This window comes from Lethenteron reissneri, chromosome 29, assembly GCF_015708825.2.
Source record: "Lethenteron reissneri isolate LAM-NWPU_2019-01 chromosome 29, ASM1570882v1, whole genome shotgun sequence".
Classification (NCBI taxonomy): Eukaryota; Metazoa; Chordata; class Hyperoartia; order Petromyzontiformes; family Petromyzontidae; genus Lethenteron; species Lethenteron reissneri.
In genome coordinates, this window is record NC_083807.1 from 12140685 (window position 1) to 12160674 (window position 19990).

Sequence of the window (19990 nt, forward strand, 5' to 3'; positions counted from 1 at the left end):
CGGGGGTAGGATAGTGCATTGAGGTGGGGAGTAGAGAGAGGTGAGAGAGACGAGGTAGGAGAGTGCATTGAGGTGGGAGTAGAGAGAGGTGAGAGAGACGGGGTAGGAGAGTGCATTGAGGTGGGAGTAGAGAGAGGTGAGAGAGACGGGGTAGGAGAGTGCATTGAGGTGGGAGTAGAGAGAGGTGAGAGAGACGAGGTAGGAGAGTGCATTGAGGTGGGAGTAGAGAGAGGTGAGAGAGACGAGGTAGGAGAGTGCATTGAGGTGGGAAGTAGAGAGAGGTGAGAGAGACGAGGTAGGAGAGTACATTGAGGTGGGAGTAGAGAGAGGTGTGAGAGACGAGGTAGGAGAGTGCATTGAGGTGGGAGTAGAGAGAGGTGAGAGAGACGAGGTAGGAGAGTGCATTGAGGTGGGAGTAGAGAGAGGTGAGAGAGACGGGGTAGGAGAGTGCATTGAGGTGGGGAGTAGAGAGAGGTGAGAGAGACGAGGTAGGAGAGTGCATTGAGGTGGGAGTAGAGAGAGGTGAGAGAGACGGGGTAGGAGAGTGCATTGAGGTGGGGAGTGGAGAGAGGTGAGAGAGACGAGGTAGGAGAGTGCATTGAGGTGGGAGTAGAGAGAGAGTGAACGAGAGACGAGGTAGGAGAGTGCATTGAGGTGGGAAGTAGAGAGAGGTGAGAGAGACGAGGTAGGAGAGTGCATTGAGGTGGGGAGTGGAGAGAGAGTGAGCGAGAGAGTGAGCGAGAGGTGGGGGTTTACATAAAGCAAAGTTTAAAAATTTTAATTAAAAAAAAAGAGCGATGAGAGAGACGGGGTAGGTGACAGCGAGTAGGTCAACAGAGTGAGTCGTGAGGAGAGAGGGGGGCGACCTACGGATGAGCGGCGTGTTGAGGAACGAGCCGTGCGATTGTGTCACCCGCAGAGCCGCCCGAGTTCGTGGTGCTGCCCACCAACCAGACGCTGGTGGAGGGTCAGACCGCGGACTTCCTGTGCGAGGCACGCGGGGATCCCCCGCCGAGCATCTCGTGGACCAAGGCCGGTGCGGTCTTGACCGCAGTCTCAGCTGCACTGCTGTCACGTCCTCGGAGACGCATAGCTGACACGTGCCGCTGTGGTGTCAGTCCGGACCTGGACTCAGGGCCGCCCTATGGCGTGCTGGTCGTGGTGGTGGTGTTTTAAAATCCGTATTGTATTTCGCTCGGCATGCTGGTCAGTGTGGGTTTGGTAAAAGCAGGGGGGGGCACAGATGTGGGCGCAATCTACAGTACAACACTGTGTTTTCTGCAATTCGCTCTGCCGAACACCACCTAGCACAGTCGCACAGCGGTGGGCACGCATCCCAAGCACTGTCCAGAGCTCAATCCCACTTACATTCTGAAATCTGATATGAGATCGAGCAAATTTCCGCACGATTCGGTCATCAGCCTGAAATGAATGCCTGGCTACGGGGCGTAAACATCACCACCGGAGATACAAAGGCGGCCGGGCGTGACGCTAGCCGCGCGTCGCGTTGACCTTCATGGCAAGGGGCCGTCCATTGAGTACGTACGCATGGAGGGGAGAGGGGGGGTTAACCCAAATGCGTAGCTTGCGTATGGGGGGTCTACTGACAATGTACGCATAGGAAACGGGGGGGAGGGGGGTGATGCCTCGATAATAATGTGTCTACATTGGCCTTCAAATGACTTAGATAGTCCGGCGGTGGACTATCTGTTTGCTGAAGCGCATTAATATTATTAACCCTTGATCGTTTCTGCGTGGATTCGGGGAGGGGGGGTGGGGGGTGTAAAAAATCCGCGTGCGTACAGAGAGTGGGGGGGGTGAGGGCTCAAGTTCTGACAGATTTCAGCGTACCGACTCAATGGTTGACCCCTACCGGCACTATGCCCCAGCAGCCTGTGTGTGGGCTCCACGTGGATGGGTCTTGGTGTCCGTGCCGTGCGGGCGAGCAGGTTACCCCGTGGTGAGCGAGGGACGCGTCTCCCTGCTGCCGCCCGGCACGCTGCGCATCGCACGTGCCGAGGTGCGCGACAGCGGCCGCTACCGGTGCCAAGCGAAGAACGCCGTGGGCTCGCGGGACGCCGACGCCACGCTCACCATCACCCGCCGCCGTGAGGGCCACCGTCTACCGCTCCACCACCTCCACCAGCTCCACCTTCCATGTCTGCCTCCTCCACCACCGCCACCACCACCTCCTTCACCGCCACCTACACCTCAACTGCCATGTCCGCCAACTCAACATCCTCTGTGTCCACCTTCATCTCCACCACCACCACCACCTCCTCCGCCTCCGCCTACACAGCCAACACGTCCACATCCGATTAGCGCGGTCGGAGGTTCAACATGAATACATACCTCCCACGCTCCTGCCAGACAGCCACGCTGCGCAATGCAACAGTCAGGAGAATAATAATAAAAAAACTCACGCACTCGCCAAAAACACCGCCACAGAGAGGGAAACTGATATCGTCGGCGACATTCCGGGAGGCGGCTGTTCTACATCTCAGAGGGAGACGCATCTCTCTATCTCCCTGCTTGCTTTCTTCGTTTGCGATAGTAGATATATAATTATGACGATCGCCAAGGCAGCGGTGAGCTGTGCTGCATTCAGCGCAAATCTCATTCGTTACACAGTCACTTTTAATGTACAGTTATTACTGACCCAGGTAAAAAGACCAACTTCTACCACTATAAATGCCGATTTGAAGCTTTCGTGACTACAGGGATTCATATTCTTGGTTCTTTCGGTAAAGTCACGTAGAAGGGAAATAATAAAATAATAAAAATAAAACATGATAAAATAATTCTCACAAAATAATATTGTATTATGTTTTATTTTAATTATGTTATTATTTCCCTTCTACGTGACTTTACCGAAAGAACCAAGAAGATTCTACCACTATATTATAGTATATACCATCATCGTGTATATTTAATCGACCTTAACTCTTCAAATCTTAATCCACGATCCCCCCCACGTTTCTTGCCCACCATTATAACGCGACCGTCTGTGAGTTCCCACTCGGCTCCCGCGACTTCAATCGTCTCACAGACGAACGCGGAATTGTTTAACGTTGCTTCCTTAAAGGTCTCGTTCCGTTTCCCCCGTGCGCTGTGTATTCACAGAGGCGCCGGTGATCACGGTCTTGCCGTCCGACATCAAGACGGAGTCTGGTCACCACGTGCGAATTTACTGCAGCGCGCAGGGAGAACCACAGCCCGGCATCACCTGGACTAAGGTAGGACGGCTCGCAGTCTCACCCCCCACCCCACTCACACGGCGATTATCCAGTTTAACACATTCCTGCGGAGGGAGCTGGTAGGAACGTTGGGTTGCTCGGTCAATGGCCAGGGTCAATGGCGGCGTGGTGTATTCCGCAAATATGCCCGACTGTGAGGGCGGGCACAAGCCGGAGTGAGTAGGTTAAACGTTGAGTTTTATAAGGGCACCACGGGTTGACCAGCCCCTCCCCACTGAGCCCCACCCCTCCAACCCCCCACCCAGCCCCTCCCCACCCTCCCCACCCAGCCCCTTCCCACCCTCCCCTCCCCTCCCCACCCAGCCCCTCCCTCCCCACCCAGCCCCTCCCTGCACGACGGACAGACGGACACAATAATCCCCTGTGTGCTGGTGGAACCAGTGGGTTCCTACCAGCATTACATTAGTGTCCTTTCCACATTGGTCCACCATGACCGGCGGGGTGGACAAAGGTCGTCGAGCGTGACGACGGCTTGCGGCTGCTACCCACCAAACAGCGAAGCTTGACCGGCTATGGCGAGACAAAAATAACGAGTCTGAATGAAGGTGCAGACTTGAGATAATTTAGTAACCTTAACGGAGGCTGCGGTTGACCAAAGAAGACCCAAACTGACCTTTGGCTATAAATGTTACACCCGAAGATGTTCTGAGTTGACTCATTGGCTGGCCTGGTAATATCGAGGGGGTGGGGTGGAGGGACGCGCACCCCTCACCCCAACATTACAAACTCAAAGTGGACGAAGCATTTCATGTTTTGGTCGACTAGACTGCGACGAAGACTTAATGGAACCCACAGACTGGGACTCGGCAAAGACTGTGACTCATATACAACTGCTGGAAAACTGAAGACCGCCCGCAAACCCATCCAGACCCCGTTCGCGCACCCCTCACGGCTCACTCTCCTGTAACCTCGAGACGCCCTCAAGAAAGCTTCAGGCCTTGTCAGCCCAGGCTTAGAGGCAGCCTCCTCTGCCATGGCCACCCCCCACACAGAGCCCCCCCACACAGAGCCCCCTTTACATGGAGCCCCCCTCACATGGAGCCCCCACACAGAGCCCCCCCCACGCGGAGCCCCCCCCCCCCACATGGTGTGTTCGGGGGCATGGGAGGGGGGCGATGGTAATTAACATTCCTGCAAAGTGGGGCTCTCGCTAATTGATGCACTCACGCAGGAAACGAGCGCGGCTCGTGCTTACGAATAGAAACACGCGCGCGGACGGGGATATACGCATTTACGTGGGGAAATAATAAAAAAATGTTGTTACGTATGTGGAAAAGGGAAGAAATTCTAACTGTGTCGTAAATTTAATACGCTTTTGAAGTGAAACATAAGGAAATTGCTTCAGGCAGCAAAAGTAAACATTTTTAACGAAAGAGGTTAATTTAATCCTTTAATGATTTTGCTAAATAATTATTCACGGCACCAATTTTAACAAAGTGACACATTATCAATACCACGTTTCATGTTATTATTATTATTGTCACCGTAAGACGAGAAAAAGGAACACGTGGATTAGAGTTTGTACACAGGTCAGAGTCGTCGTCTGCTGGTGGTGAAGGAGTGGGCCTGACCCGTACGCGTCTCCAGGAGGGGGAGACGATGACCGGTGGTCGAGACTAACGACGGAACTGGCAGCCAAAGTAGGGAACAGGCCCCGACAAACACGCCCCCCGCGCGAGACGGAGTGAGAAAACCAGCCGGTGTGCAGGAGCTAGACGGATTTGGAAGGCCTTAATCCGGCAATGGACAGATCACGTTTGAGGATGATTATGATGAATATGGCTGTGAAGGACACGTAGAACAGATGTCAAAAATGGTCAATCGTACACTTGGCAATTGGGCAGTGGTAAATGTCATATGTTTGGGTTAAATCAGGATTTGTTCATGTCTTTTTTTTATCACCTGAATAATTTCTTAAAAATTGATATTCATGTCCTTGTAGCGAGCTAAAGCAGAATGAAATGCTCACCAATGAACAGGGAAAATGTGCATCTTGCTGCATTCAGAGGCTGCGATCGTAGATATGCAGGGTCATCATCGTCATCCTCAAACTAAACAGGCGCCTATCCATGAGGTGCATCTCGAGGCACCGAAATCGAATGCGTATTTGAGATGATTACTCAGTAAGAAGGTGTTGCAGATTAAGCACGACGTTCGAACACAATACAGTTCAGACAATATATGCAAAGAATGAGGATAAGTACGATTTAAAATATGAACTGTGCTTCAGGCTACCCCCTGGGGTTTCCTCTGATCCGAGCCAACGTCTCGTAAACCTGGACGGTGGTGAGCGAGCCGCTTCTCTTTGCTGACAGATATTAATGAGCAGTGTAGCGTGACTGGTGGAATGTTTGTGCGCGTGTGTGTGGTACGTGTGGTGTGTGTGTGTGGTGTGTGGTATTTGTGTGGTGTGTGTGGGGTGTGCGTGTGTGGTATGTGTGTGTGGTACGTGTGGTGTGTGTGGGATGTGTGTGGTACGTGTGGTACGTGTGGTGTGTGTGTGTGTGGTGTGTGTGTTTGGTGTGTGTGGGACGTGTGGTGTGTGTGTGCTGTGTGGTGTGTGTGGGATTTGTGTGTGGCGGTGTGTGTGGTATGTGTGTGTGGTAGTGTGGTGTGTGTGGTATGTGTGGTGGCACGTGTGGTGTGTGTGGTGCGTGTGTGGTTGTGTGTGGGATTGTGCGGTGTGTGTGGTGTGTGGTGTGGTGTGTGTGGTGTGGTGTGTGTGCGTGGTGGTGTGTGTGGTGTGGCTGTGGTGTGTGGTGCGTGTGGTGTGGTGTGTGTGTGTGTGGTGTGTGTGGTGCGCGTGTGTGTGTGTGGGCTGTGTGTGCGGTGTGGTGGTGTGTGTGTGTGGTGTGTGTGGTGTGGTCGGTGTGGGTGGGGTGTGCTGGTGGCTGTGTGTGGTGTGCGTGTGGTGTGTGTGGTGTGTAGTGTGCGTGTGTGGTGTGCGTGTGCGGACTGGCCCTCACCTCCACGCGATGTCCAGGAACGAGGCGAGATGGAGGAGACAATCTTTTCTTGTTTGTGTTACTTATCGAAGCCTACATTTTATGCAACTGACTCAATTGATATAACGCAAACGAACACTTTTCATATATTGTCGCTGCGTAGATTATTTAATCTGCGTGCAATTACTAGTTGGTGTTATTGTTAATCTTACTGCTGGCGAGTTTTAACACGTTGGTAATGTCTTTTTATAGACTTTTGCCATTTTTGGTCAAACATTTCAAATGCAGGCCACTTCCAAAATGGGAAAAAAACGCTGCAATATATATTTTTTATTTAAAGCAATGCATCAACATAACTGTTCTTTGCCCTTTGCCAACACAGAACGTGCCTTTAATTGTGACATCTTTCATCACGACATGTCCATGAGAAAAATGAAATTCTTGTCAAAGAGGAGGGGATCGCCAACAGCATTGCTGATCATCCTACTCAGTATTTGGCTGGCGCACACAAGACGGGGCTCGCGGTCAAATTGAGCTCATTGCCATTTCAAAGTGATTGACATCACCGTGCATCTGAAAGGCATTTACGTTCACAGGGCACTATGACTTCAGAACATTGGCAAGGGGTAGTTGGGTGGGATGCGGGGTAGGAGGGAATTTGCCAGCTGGCATGTTTTGGTGTAGGCCACAGAATCGGGCACCCAGCGCGGGTCTCCACACAAACACTTTCACATTTTTGTTAACTTCGTTTTTTTTTGTTTGTGGTGATTTGGAGAGAAGTGCGGAGAAATCTGTCGGACGGCGAACGATGTTCGCCCTTTCCGTGCAAGATCGTCGTCTTTCGGGAAGTTGGGACGACGTTAAAAAGCAGCGTAGAGTCACCCGTTTACTCCGCAGAGATTTGCAAAAGCGGATTGTGCTTTATGTTTGTTGTATCGGGTGATATGACTTTGGGCTGTGTTGTTTAGGTGCATTTTCCAGTGCCGGATGAAGCTAGTGGGGGGCCTGTAGCATATAAAGGGGCCCTAAATAAAAAAAACCCACAAATATTAAAACACAATTTTTTAACTTGCATAGTAAAGTAATTGTATTTTTTCATTTTCTATACAGCCAGATAAGACGACAAATCGCTAACCTGAAACACCCGGTCGTTCGTAAAAGTTGAAGGCGGTATAGTACTATAGTAATAGAGCAAGTGCCGAATCGCTGAACCAGAATTGATAGCTTGAAAGCGTTTAGCGCGGGGCCCTTGAAGGTGTGGGGCCCGTAGCATTTGCTACTTTTGCTACGAGGATGATCCGGCACTGCCCCTCGTGCGCTGTGCCGGCCTTGGTGGTCGTTAACAGCGCCTGCCCCAACAGTCTGTTAAGACCCATACGGCGGAATTGTTATCTTTGCGTGTCTGTGTGTCTGTGTGCATTTTTTTTTTGTCGAGGCACACAACTCGCTACGTCGCGCCTGGGGCTACTCTGGGGAATGAGGCAAATGAATGTGCTTCTCCCAGAGCACTCAGCTTGTTCAAGAACAAACACGCGCGTGCTCGCATTCAAACATCTGGCTGCATTTAGCACATCGCAAACCGGCGCGCGCGTGCGCGCACACGGCGTCTCCCTACAGTGAAACAGATGTCTTGAGAAAAGTAAATTAATAAATAATGTGTCCCACCTTGTGTTCCAAAACAATTAGAAGATTCCAGCAGTCACGGTTAAATGCTCGCACGTCGGTTCACGCGGCGCGGTGCCCAATGTGAGAGCCACAACCGCTCCTCCTGCCCTCGTCCCCTGCTACTTGAATCGGCTAATGTGGGACACCCCACTTTAACACGTAGTCGGCTTTCATGAACAATATCCATGGTAGAGGTTTTTTATTGGGTGAGATCGCGTAAATATCAATGTGTCGTTGCACCCGCCACCACCCGATACAGCCTATTTGTAAGGTTTGTCTCGTAAACAAAACGTGCCAATTCGTTACTAGTTCAGTAAACCGGTGTGTTGGAGAGTAAACCCACAACATTTACAATTCAATGAGGCTGGTTGACAGCCACTAATTCAGGCTGTCGCCTGATGAGGCTGGTTGTAATTGCCGCTGAAACGTCATACTCGAATTGTAAATGTCGTGGGTTTACTCTCCAACACACCGGTGTACTGAACTAGTAACGAATGGGCATGTTTTGTTTACGTGACAAACATTGCTTATTGGCTGTGTCGTGTGGTGGCGGGTGCAACGACAACTTTATATTTACGCGATCTAACCCAAAAAACCCTCTATTCTGGGACACCCTGTAATCACGGGCAGAGGGACAGGGTTTCACGTGGATTTCTGAAAGAGAGAATATACCCATTCATTAAGTCATTCCTCGATGTTCTCTCTGCAAAGGAATGCACTCAATTATTTGCCCATTACCGAAATTCCTGGACGCGCCAGAGAATCGCTTCGGATGTCCAAATTCTCTGGCATTTACGTTCGAGCGGGGCCTCCGTTTGTTGTCACTGATTAGAGGTTTTCTTTTTGCAAGCGTCTCGCTAAGCGGTCTGCAAGCGATCGCTGGATCCGAACGCAATCGCGTAGCAGCCAGTGGGGCCACTCGGTGATGCGCCCCAAAACTCAAGTCGCTCGTTAGCCGAGTCCGTTTGGCGGAACTCGCCGAAGCGATCTGAGCGCTCCCTGCGGAGGACGACCGTCAGTCCGGTCCGAGTTGTATTTGTGTACGGCCAACGTTGCTTAGGTACTGGAGCCATGGGGCACATTCCTACCGCGTCGGCCGGGTGCTCACGTGGATGCGCTTGGCCATAATTTATCGTCGCGAGGGCTATGCCCAACGTGTGGCTTTGCGGAGTCGCGAAACTCTGCGGTGGCCCTGGGCGCTGTCGAGGAGCGTTGAGAGGGCGTGAGCGAGTGCTCGGCGTGTCGCGCGTGCATCGGTTCGTCTGTGCAAACCAATGCTTGCGTTCACTACGTATCAAATCGTGCGCGTGAATGTGCATTCTTTTTTTTTTGCTCCTGCAATGTGTGTTTATGGGTTTGTACATAGCACATAGTACTCGAAGGGACTACGTGTATATATTTATATGTTCAAGCCTATGTCGATCTGTTGCGATGCAGAGCCTCCCCATGGTGTTAGTGTGACTATACGGTACTTCACCACGCTGGCTAGTACAACTTTGTGAAGGGGGGGGGGGGGGCGGGAGGAATCGGTTTAGACAACGCTCACCACTAATGCCATCCAGGACCGAGAATCGAACTCAAGTGGCCCGGCCTAGGGAACATTGCGTTAAAACATCGCGTTCCACAACTTTAGCCCCCCCCTCCTCCCCTTCCCCGAATAATCTTCACCAAACGGTCAAAAAAAAAGTATTGGACCTTGACTGTAATCATGACAATTAATCAAATTGTGGGGGGACTTGCATCGCTAGAGCCCTAATCAACGCCACACGTGGGCTGCGTTACTGCCGTTGTTACTATTATCAGAACCACACATTTCACTTTAGACGTGGCCACGTGTCCAGACAACAGAATGTGCGGAATCCTGTGCACCGTCTTCGCTGCTGTTTGACAAACAACGATGCTCACTGGTTACCTGTGTGCCGTGCCAGGCCACGTGATTTCGTGCTCGCTACATTGTCACGTGGAACGGTGGAATCTTCAGCGTCTGTGAATGTCACCGATCGGGCGACTCTTTCAAATGAGGCTCATCCCGTTCTCTTGAATTCTCACCTGGTTACACAAAAGTAACTTGGAAACGTGAAACCTTCTATGCTAATCATTTAATCCCTTTTCTTTTTAAAGCATATACAGTTGTTTACATCGTACTATTATTATATTACCCAGGGCATTGAGCACGCTACACTTGCAGGTTGCCAGCTTGATCTCTCGTCGTTGAAACAATGGTGAAGGTATAGTAGTAGGTTTTTACCCTTTAAACTGGTACAAAACTGACACCTTTATACAAGGCATCATGTTTGCAATAACCACAACACAAGTAGTCAAAATGCAAACAAAAATAAACAATTCTGATGATGATAATGATATACACTATCCTTGAAGTTGATTGGTCCACACCCGAGACAGCTTTCCTTAGAGCCTAGTCTCCATTGGTGTTGGACCAGATGACACCAAAAGGCGTACAACTCAAAAACAGTCCACTATCAGAGTATTGAGAGCTCGGGGTAAGCATTTACACTATGAAACAACAAGAAACAAGTGAGTCGTTTCTTTTTGTTTGCATTTTGACTACTTGTGTTGTGGTTATTGCAAACACGATGCCTTATATTAACGTGTCAGTTTTGTACCAGTTTAAAGGAGGTCTCATAGTGTAAATGGTGAATGTATTTTAATTCTGCCCACCCCTGTCCACCCGGCAGTATACATGGGCTCAGGATAGTCGATCAGCAGGTAGGGCGTGGGTACTCCCATCTCCTACAAAAGGTCTGGCCAGCGTGGCCAGGATTGCCGCCAGAGTGACTCTTTAGAGCCACTTTAGCAGAGGCCCCTACGCCGGCAGTGGCATGAGCAGGTAACTGCAGGCCTGCAGTGTTGATATTTAATTTCACTTTTCGTTTTTTTTTTCTTTAAACATCTTTAATATTCGAGTAAATATTTAGTTTTTTTTTTACTTTGTCACGTCTCACATTTTATATTTGTACTGGATGCATTCTTGAAAAGGAAATTGCTTTTTTAGTTATCGATTTGGGCCTCCACGATCGCTGTCTTAACAGCGGGCCCAGATTACCCCCACGTCACGTTGAGCCTTTGCCTCGGGGTCCCAACGCCCCTTCATCTGGCACAATAGTTGTAATGATTTTTAAAATAGCACTTATGTCACATGCGTCCGGATATTTCTGATGAATAAATTGTGCCGGGGCTGATGAGCTGAATTAGCTGATTTGTCAAAGCCAAGAGTATTTTTTTTCGACCTATAATTTTTTATAGTGTCCTTTCCACATTTGCCCCCTTACAATAGTTGTGTTGCTGATGCTGTTTTAACAACGTCAACGTGGGAAATAAAAACGTGGAAAAAAAGACGTCAACCTTGGGGAGCGGTAGTGTCGTAGCGATTAGCGGCGCTGCGGTGCGAACCCAGTGACCCGAGTTCGATTCCTGCTCACGGTGTGTAGTAAACATCGCTACTGGGGAGACAAAGGCGGCCGGGAGTGGTACTGGCCACCAACCCCTTTGTGTGCCATACCGGCCTTCATCGGTGCTCGCAAACAGCACTTGCCCCAAAAGTGTGTTAAGGCTATACGGGGGATCTTTGTCTTCGTTTCTGTGTCGTTGTTTTAATGCGTGCCCGCTGCGCAGGACGGGGCGCCGCTGTCGGAGAGCGGGAAGTTCGTGATGAGCGCCGAAGGCTTCCTCATGGTGCGCGACGTGAACGCGGGCGACGAGGGCCACTACGAGTGCGTGGCGCGCAACTCCGTGGGGCACGCGTCCGCCAGCATGCTGCTCTCCGTCAAGGGTCGGCACGCTGCCCACCACGCGCACCACGAGCAGCAGCACGAGCAGCAGCACGAGCAGCAGCACGAGCAGTAGCAGCACTAGCAGTAGCACCATTAGCAGTAGCAGCACTAGCAGCAGCACGAGCAGTAGCAGCACTAGCAGCAGCACTAGCAGCAGCATGAGCAGTAGCACAATTAGCAGTAGCACCATTAGCAGTAGCACGAGCAGCAGCACTAGCAGTAGCACCTTTAGCCGCACGAGCAGCAGCGGTACAAGCAGCAGCAGCACGAGCAGCAGCAGCATCCTCATCATTACCGTCATCACCCATCCTTAGTACCAGCATGGCCATCATTTTCACCTCTTTGAATACAAACACGGTCATCCTTATCAGCACCTTGAATGTAATCATCATGATGATGGTCATCATCATCATCATGATGATGACCATCATCATTGTTATCAATATCAGCATTGTTATCGGCAGTAGCATTCGCTTATGTGTCAGAATCAACGCTGGCAGCAATATTAGTGTCGTCATCGTCATCACCTTGAATCATCACTATCAATGTCTTCAATGTCATCATTATCACCATTGCACCACCGTCATCATTAGCCTGAAATAATATCACAGTGGAAACGTATCAATAATCATCAGCACCAACGACGAATATCTGATGTGGTCGTGAGCCTCCCCTACGTTGGCTCGGCCCATATGAGTACCTGGTGCAGTGTGTGTAAACATGAATACTGGGGAGACAAAGGCAGCCGGGCTTGCTGCTGCCAACACGTGTCTCAGCAGTCTGCTAAATGCTATACGGGAGATCTTTGTGTTGGTCTTTGGAGGGAGTAAGTGGACTAGGCACTCCCATCGCCGGTGTCTCTCACACAGCTCCAGTAAAACTCCCCACGTGTCACCAGCGGCATCTTCGAACGAGTCCACGCAAACCTGCGTCTTGACACCGGTCACGCACACACGTAACGCGCGTGTGCTGCAGGCGACATTTTCTGGAGCCGTGCCTCGTAAGGCCCCCCTCGGCTCCAGAATCTGGATTCTTTTTTTCTGTAAAGGAGAGAAGAAAAGACACACAACTGCTGGGTGATTCATGGCAGCAGATCCCTTCCAAAAAAAATTGCTCACCAACAGGAGCCTCGGTTCTCTCGCCACTCAGCCGCTCATCATTGTCTCAAACCATTGAGCAGTGACCGTGCCATGCGATGAACACAAATGGATTTAAGCCTCCCGTGTGCCATTTGTATTCGTCACACGTCATTGGTAGGGAGGGAGCTTGTGGATCACACAGGGATAGAGCCTATGGGAAGTTCTCACCTTTTGGGGCAAAGTGGAGCCTCATATTTCACGATACAATCGAGGCTGAATATAAGCACGCCTGGCCTTGGCAGCAAGGCCAGCTGTGATTATATCCGGAGTAGCGTCCTTGTACCAGAAGTCGTCCTTTACATTTCCCCCACCAGGCTAATTTAAGTACGTGTTGCTTATATCAGGACTGTGCTCATATAAGGTGTAAATATATCCGGATTCCACTCATTGTGGAGGTGTCTGGGTGCCACAGGGGCCGATTCATCTGTTAGGCCATGAAGCTGCCACTGCTGAGAGTTTAGGTTCAAGTCCAAGTTTCAGCACCCTCCCCACCTCCAGACTGTACTAGGTTCAAGTAGAGATATCAGCACCTCCCCAGACTGGACCAGGTTCAAGTCCAAGTTTCAGCACCCTCCCACCTCCAGACTGTACTAGGTTCAAGTCGAGATATCAGCACCTCCCCAGACTGGACCAGGTTCAAGTCCAAGTTTCAGCACCCTCCCACCTCCAGACTGTACTAGGTTCAAGTCGAGGTATCAGCACCTCCCCAGACTGGACTAGGTTCAAGTCCAAGTTTCAGTAACCCCCTCCCACCGCCCTCAGACTGGACCAGGCTCTCAATCATCGTGAGTTGATGGCCTCAACCCATTGACCGATGACCGTGGCAAAGAAAACTCAATAAAACGTGGTTGTGTATTAATTGTGGATGAATCTCAACTCTGAAGACGAAAAGTGAGCACCTCAATAGCAGGGCACGGTGAGGTGGTGCAACACCACCCAGTGTGGATAAGAGGCGATTGAAGAGACCTCAAGGAGTTCCATTGTTAAGTGATGTGATCTTGCCAAGACCGGTCTCTGACGTGGGTTGATGCGGCGCTACTGTCTGTGAGTGCTCTGAACGGGAAGCTAGATGTCTCACGACAAAGCCACGGACAGAATAATTTAAATATAATTATAATTCTAGAAAGCCAATTATAATTCTAGAATTATAATTAGAGAATTATAATTACGTACGGTGCAAAAGAAGTTCAACATTTCTACAAATAGATTTTTTCCCCATGACGATTGTACAAATGATTCACAACATGCGGTGGCGACAGAGTTATAAAACCCAATACACAGGTGCAGTGGCGAGTTCTTAGGTGGTGTAACTGTGCAGGGGCCTACGAGCCAGACAAGCCTAAGCGCCGGGATACAGAGAGTAGGGAAATTTGATGTGGGTGGCATTTTATTCATTTAATTCCTTGCCCCCGGACCCATAAACGAAAACAAACTTTTTAAATTTTACCAGGTAAGGCCCACTGAGCTATATAGCTCTTTGTCAATGATAGCTCAACGAAGTGGCTTGTGTGGAAATGTACAGAAGCCAAATACTTTTCGATTTAAAGCTTTCGTGACTGCAGGGATTCATATTCTTGGTTCTTTCGGTAAAGTCACGTAGAAGGGAAATAATAAAATAATAAAATAAAACAATTCTCACGACGTTTCGATTGCAACACAAGCAATCATCATCAGGTGTGAAAACCACACCAATAATTAACAAAAAAACCGCCACTTTTTTCAAAAAAATTCTTGCTGTGGGTTTCACACCTGATGATGATTGCTTGTGTTGGAATCGAAACGTCGTGAGAATGTAATTGTTTAATTCTTATTATTTTATTATTTCCCTTCTACGTGACTTTACCGAAGGAACAAAGAATATGAAGCCAAATACTCTCAACGCCCATACCACCCGCACCGTGTCACTGGTTTTGTTTGACGCTCGGATGGTCAAGAATGAGCACCGCTCGTCACGCTCGCCGCGCTCTGTCCCCCGTGTGCCGCAGTTCCTGAGGCGGTGCGCTCGGGGGACTCGTTCGTGGAGGAGTCCCTGAAGGAGGCGATCCGGAGCGTGAACAGTGCCATCAACTCCACCCAGCGCGAGCTGTTTGACAAGTGAGGTGGCTCCCTGCCCGGTCTACACCGGCCGGCTTCAGTCCACGTGCATTTAGAGACACGCAGTTACATGAGGACCTCCGTACGTGGGTTGCCACCTTTACCATTTTAGACCACACCCAGACACAAATACAAGTTTATCAGCCAGCCGAGGTCTACAGTATTATCAAAACTGCGCAGTGTAGTATTCTAAAGTTCACACAATACCGTTACCAGATCTCGGTACAAATCAATTCCCACCACCCAAACACGGAAACCAATTCACGGACCATCCTGGGAAAACCAGGACATGTGGCAATGCTGTCACCAGGGGTCATGGAGATTATTTGGCGAAGGTGCGGGATGTGGGAGCATAGAATTACAGTGCAATAATGGATTTTTATTCACTGTCCCCACGTAGACCCGTAGCCGTTAACAAGTTGTATTCGTGGCGGTCACCTCTTCAATGATCCTCCAGGCTGTAACCTTGCTTGCTTTTCAATATCTGATGAGATCCTGCAAAAGTTCTGGGCAATGTGTGCAAAGGCCAGCGAAATAAACGGGAGTAATCTTGTCCGTTTTCTCATGAATGAAGGCCTCTCAATGCAGTGCGGGGTGGTGAGGGTAATTTGACCATACGCCACCATTGCTGGTCAGTGTGTGAGGTGAAGAAGGAGAGGACTGACTCCAGATATCACTGACGACAGCCGTGGCTGGGAATTGAACTCAGGTCACCGGGTTCACCGCGCAGTGTTGGGGTGAGCAGTGACGTAGCTAGCGGTTTCGTGCATTCCGCAATAAAAATATATTTATTTGCATCGAGTTATATTTGTTGAGCCTGTCCACAAACTACGACAAGCGCTGGTGGCTTTAATAATTAATTCCGTGAACAGAAATATTTAAGAAGAGATTTGTCACTTTTGTTTTTGATGACATGTTATATGTATTAATGAAGCCCATAAGAAAGTCTGCAATCGATGATATAAAAAAAATACTAACAACATTCAGTGTTGCGTATGAGAAAAACAAATTTTCACGAGATCGGTAACTTTGACTGGCTGCCCAGTGCTTACCCAGAGTTCACCTGACTTGCCCTGCAAATGCCGCCGTGTGAGCTCGAGCAGCACGGCGTGTTCTGTATTTCACGCTGGCGGGAGCCCCGTTGCAATTCGACGTCAAATAAATTACTATTGGGCCCCCGCGGATATCTCCTTACCCCCCCCACCCACCCCCCACCACCACGTGGCTGCCCCCCTCTCTCGAGCACGCACTTCCTCAATGGCACACACAGTGATCCACCCCGCCGTACGACTCCACGCAATGGGACCCGTGCCGCGCACCAGGCTTATCGTAAACGGTAGAGCGGGTTACAAGGTAGTATATTCTTAGGTTTTTTCGGTAAAGTCACGTAGGTAAAAATTTAAATTAATAAAAGTAAAATAAATATTAAATAAAAATCACGACGTTTCGGAGGCAACACAAGCTTCCGTCTTCAGGTGGAACCATCACAGCACGATAGCTGTATCAAGGTAGTAGTGCTGGGGCTGATGAGCTGAATTCGTTTAATTATCGGGTATTTTTTTGTTAATGTTTTAATTGTTTCAACTTTGCGTGATCTACATATCTTATGTTTTCAATTGGCACCTCATTCGTTGAAATTGGTGGAGCGCTCTAGAATGAGTTCTTCAGACAAGCGAATAATGAATTGGCGTCATGCAATACATTATTCGATCAAGAAAACTAGATGGGCATCTAAAGAAGTGAAACTCACTCTCTCAATGAATAAGTCGAGAGCATGCCCTCTGCACACGTGTGTCCCTCCACGTGAAAACATACACTTCCCATCAGCTGTAGGGTCTTCTCGCAGTGCATCATTTCAGTCGCATTGGTTTAAAACTCGCAAACTCTGAACTGCTCTCGGCGTTCATTGTGCCATCAGCGGAGTCAGGCTTCCTTCATCCCTGGTGAAATGCCACATTGCTAGAGGTAAGCACCCTCTCTGTTAAATATGGGTCCTAGTTTGATAAAAACCTAAATATTAATCGTAACAATCATTGAGTTATTTCACTGAAACACAGAATCTGCAGCTTTTTCAAACAAACCTGCATAGGTTTTGTTTTGGTTGTGTTCTCTGTTGCTGTCCGGACGGGAGTTTCTGACAGTAACAATTGTTATGTACTCAAGAAAGCCTCGGTGAGTCCCAAGACTACTTTTCAGGAGATTCCTGCATTGGGATGTTTGTCAACTTGCATACGTGTCTTTACGTGGGAGGAAACTGGAGTAAGCTCCAACCTCGTTGAAACTACAACACCTGGCAAGCCCCGGCGGGGTCACCTATCCGAGTGCCAACCCCGCTCAACCCTGCTCAGTGTCCCATGAGTTTGGGCGCATTTAGCTTGATTTTGTCGCAGACGATAGATTGCCTTTTCACAATCGACTGACAGATCGTTCTCTCCCAAGTAACTTTACGCACCAAATGTGACCGCCAACGATTGACGGCATTGCATTGGAATCAACGGACTGCTGCCTTTAGCAGCCAAATCGCAAGCGACGAATCGCGGCTCTGCGTCTTAAACTCGACGGCGCAGCTTTCGTGACTGCAGGGATTCATCTTCTTGGTTCTTTCAGTAAAGTCACGTAGAAGGGGACGCTGTCTTTCCGACAGACCTGTTCTTCACCTGAGGACGGCTGCTTGCGTTGTGGCCGAAACGTCGTGAGAATTGTATTTTATTATGTTTAATTTATATTATTTTATTATTTCCCTTCTACGTGACTTTACCGAAAGAACCAAGAAGAGAAAAAGAATCAGGAGGTCGTCAATCAGGAGGTCGTCAATCAGGTCGAATTTCGGCGACAACTCGGGGGTAATGGTGGTGGTGGTGGGAGCGGGGGGAGGGGGGAGTTCCAACGGCGGCATTGAAACTTCGCAGTCGCACGGTCGGTTGTGAAGCGGCACGCGGAAAACTCGACGAGAAACCTGCTGTGAACTTGGAGAACGTTATTGCTTGAAGAAGAAAAAAAGAAAACTCGCGCGCAACAAAAAAAAACCCCACTGCGGCCGAGCTGTTTCTGAAAATGCCAAGAGTTCTCGAAACACGAGGGGGCAAAAAAAGAAAACTTTGACGAAACACGGCACGCTGTTGGTGGTGACTCACAATGATGTCACGATGTCAGCGCTCGCAACGCGTCGAGCAGGACAGGGTGAAATGGCTCGGGGGGAGGGGGGGGAGAAAACATTACATCAGGGAGAATGTATTTTCTGGCAGAAAAATGTAAGGAGGAGGAGGGTGAGGAGGGGGGGGGTGCTCTGGCGATGGTGTTGTGTTTCGTTTGGGAACGCGGCGGTGCAGCGATTCTTCATGCAGCCGGCGGGACTTTCACCGTGACCCCCATTGTCGGCTTCCGCGTGTTTGCCTTGGCCTAATTAGGGATGTTATTCCCAAAACAATATGTATCTTACGGCATATGGTGAACGGTTGGGCGTGAATGGAAATCCTGGCTCGTCCTACAGATGCACTTCATTTTTTTGCGGCTTTTAGTTTTTGCTTGTTGTTTGAGGCATTTGTAAAAGTTAACGGGGTGCGGTGAATACCTGCCAAACGTGCGTCCTCTGCACATCACAGGCAGCGCATGTGATGTGCAGCGGACGCACGTTTGGCAAGCAAAGCGCGACGGAACACAAACGTGTTTAATCTTGCAAAATGTTCTTGCTGTGATTTTCACACCTGATGACGATTGCTTGTGTTGCAATGGAAACGTCGTGAGAATTTTATTGTTTTATTTTTATTATTTTATTATTTCCCTTCTACGTGACTTTACCGAAAGAACCAAGAATATGTCGTGAGAATTGTTTTATTGTTATTATTTTATTATTTCCCTTCTACGTGACTTTACCGAAAGAAGCAAGAATATGAATCCCTGCAGTCACGAAAGCTTTAAATCGAAATTTAGATCCATTCGTTTCTTTGGCCATGTCTGTCCAAGCACGAAGCTGCTAATTAGCAAATTTTCTGCATTGAAATGTCTGCAATTAGACAATCAACTCCATTGCATGTTATTATCTTTGTTGATATATCGTAATGTCTTTTAAACTCCCAGTGTTCGGGAACAGTGATGATTGAACTAGTTTTTGTTGCAGTGTTTCAGTGTTGTCTCTTTTAAAAGAACGGAGAAAATATTTTTTTCAGCAGGGATCCCGTGGACCCCAATGTGGCCGCAGACTTCCGTGTAGGAGCTCAAAGACAGGATAAAAGTTGTCCACAGCAGTCTGCAAAGTGTCAAATTGTTGTGATTTGGGGGGAGGGGGGGTCACAACGTAATCCCAGAAGCCATTAATTAATATTGTTTATCTCGGTATATCACTTTTTCATCTGTAGTCTCTTGTTTGTTCTGAGTCAATATTCACATTTTTTTGTTCATTCCAGTAGCCTGAATGTGACGTTTGCTCGCGTGATTTGTAATGACGAATTCACTGCTCGCCGACGTTTTGTTATTTTCCAGTCCTCTCATTGAGGTATCTGCTGTCCTGGGGAAGCTGTCAGTCTACCTCGGGACATAACAGCCAATCCTTGTACACGGAGTTCTTTCCTCTACTGCCACAACGAGACATTCTTCTTCCCACGATACGTCCCGGTTTGTTGGTGCCTCGGCAACCCTACCGCTCTCGTGCGAATCTTGCCAACGGCCACCACGTCGCGATCGCGGTGCGCTGCGTCTCGGAGGCGAGCGTACTGACGATCGACTCGTCTCGTCGACGCGACGCTCAACGCTCGGCACGCGCCGCGAGGACGACCGAGTGAGTGTCCCTCCACGCCGCCTATCCCTCCGTCTCTCACCCCCCTCCCCTTTCACCTCCTCCTCCGCAGGCGTCCGCGCACGGCGGGAGACCTGCTGGCGCTGTTCCGCTACCCGCGCGACCCCGACACGCTGGAGCAGGTGCGCGCCGCCGAGATCTTCGAGCGCACGCTGCAGCTCGTGCACGAGCACGTGCGCGCCGGCCTCACCGTCGACCTCAACGGCACGGGTACGTCGGCGCCGGCGCCGTGGCGGCGGACTGGGTTCCCAAGGGGATTCGCGCGGACGCTTTGTTTGTTAAACCGGTGGAGGAAGCGATGTCGCGT

At 49.6% G+C, this 19990-nt stretch overlaps 1 protein-coding gene across 1 annotated transcript in view; it reads left to right on the forward strand.

Moving 5' to 3' along the window:
* The window catches only part of LOC133349256 (peroxidasin homolog), an 89620-nt gene that overhangs the window by 44130 nt on the left and 25500 nt on the right, over positions 1-19990 (forward strand). The window contains exons 11-16 of the mRNA XM_061562601.1: positions 920-1036; positions 1950-2108; positions 3124-3236; positions 11501-11657; positions 14783-14891; positions 19736-19893. Coding sequence (XP_061418585.1) covers positions 920-1036; positions 1950-2108; positions 3124-3236; positions 11501-11657; positions 14783-14891; positions 19736-19893 — 813 coding nt within the window. The remainder of the gene's footprint in view (positions 1-919; positions 1037-1949; positions 2109-3123; positions 3237-11500; positions 11658-14782; positions 14892-19735; positions 19894-19990) is intronic.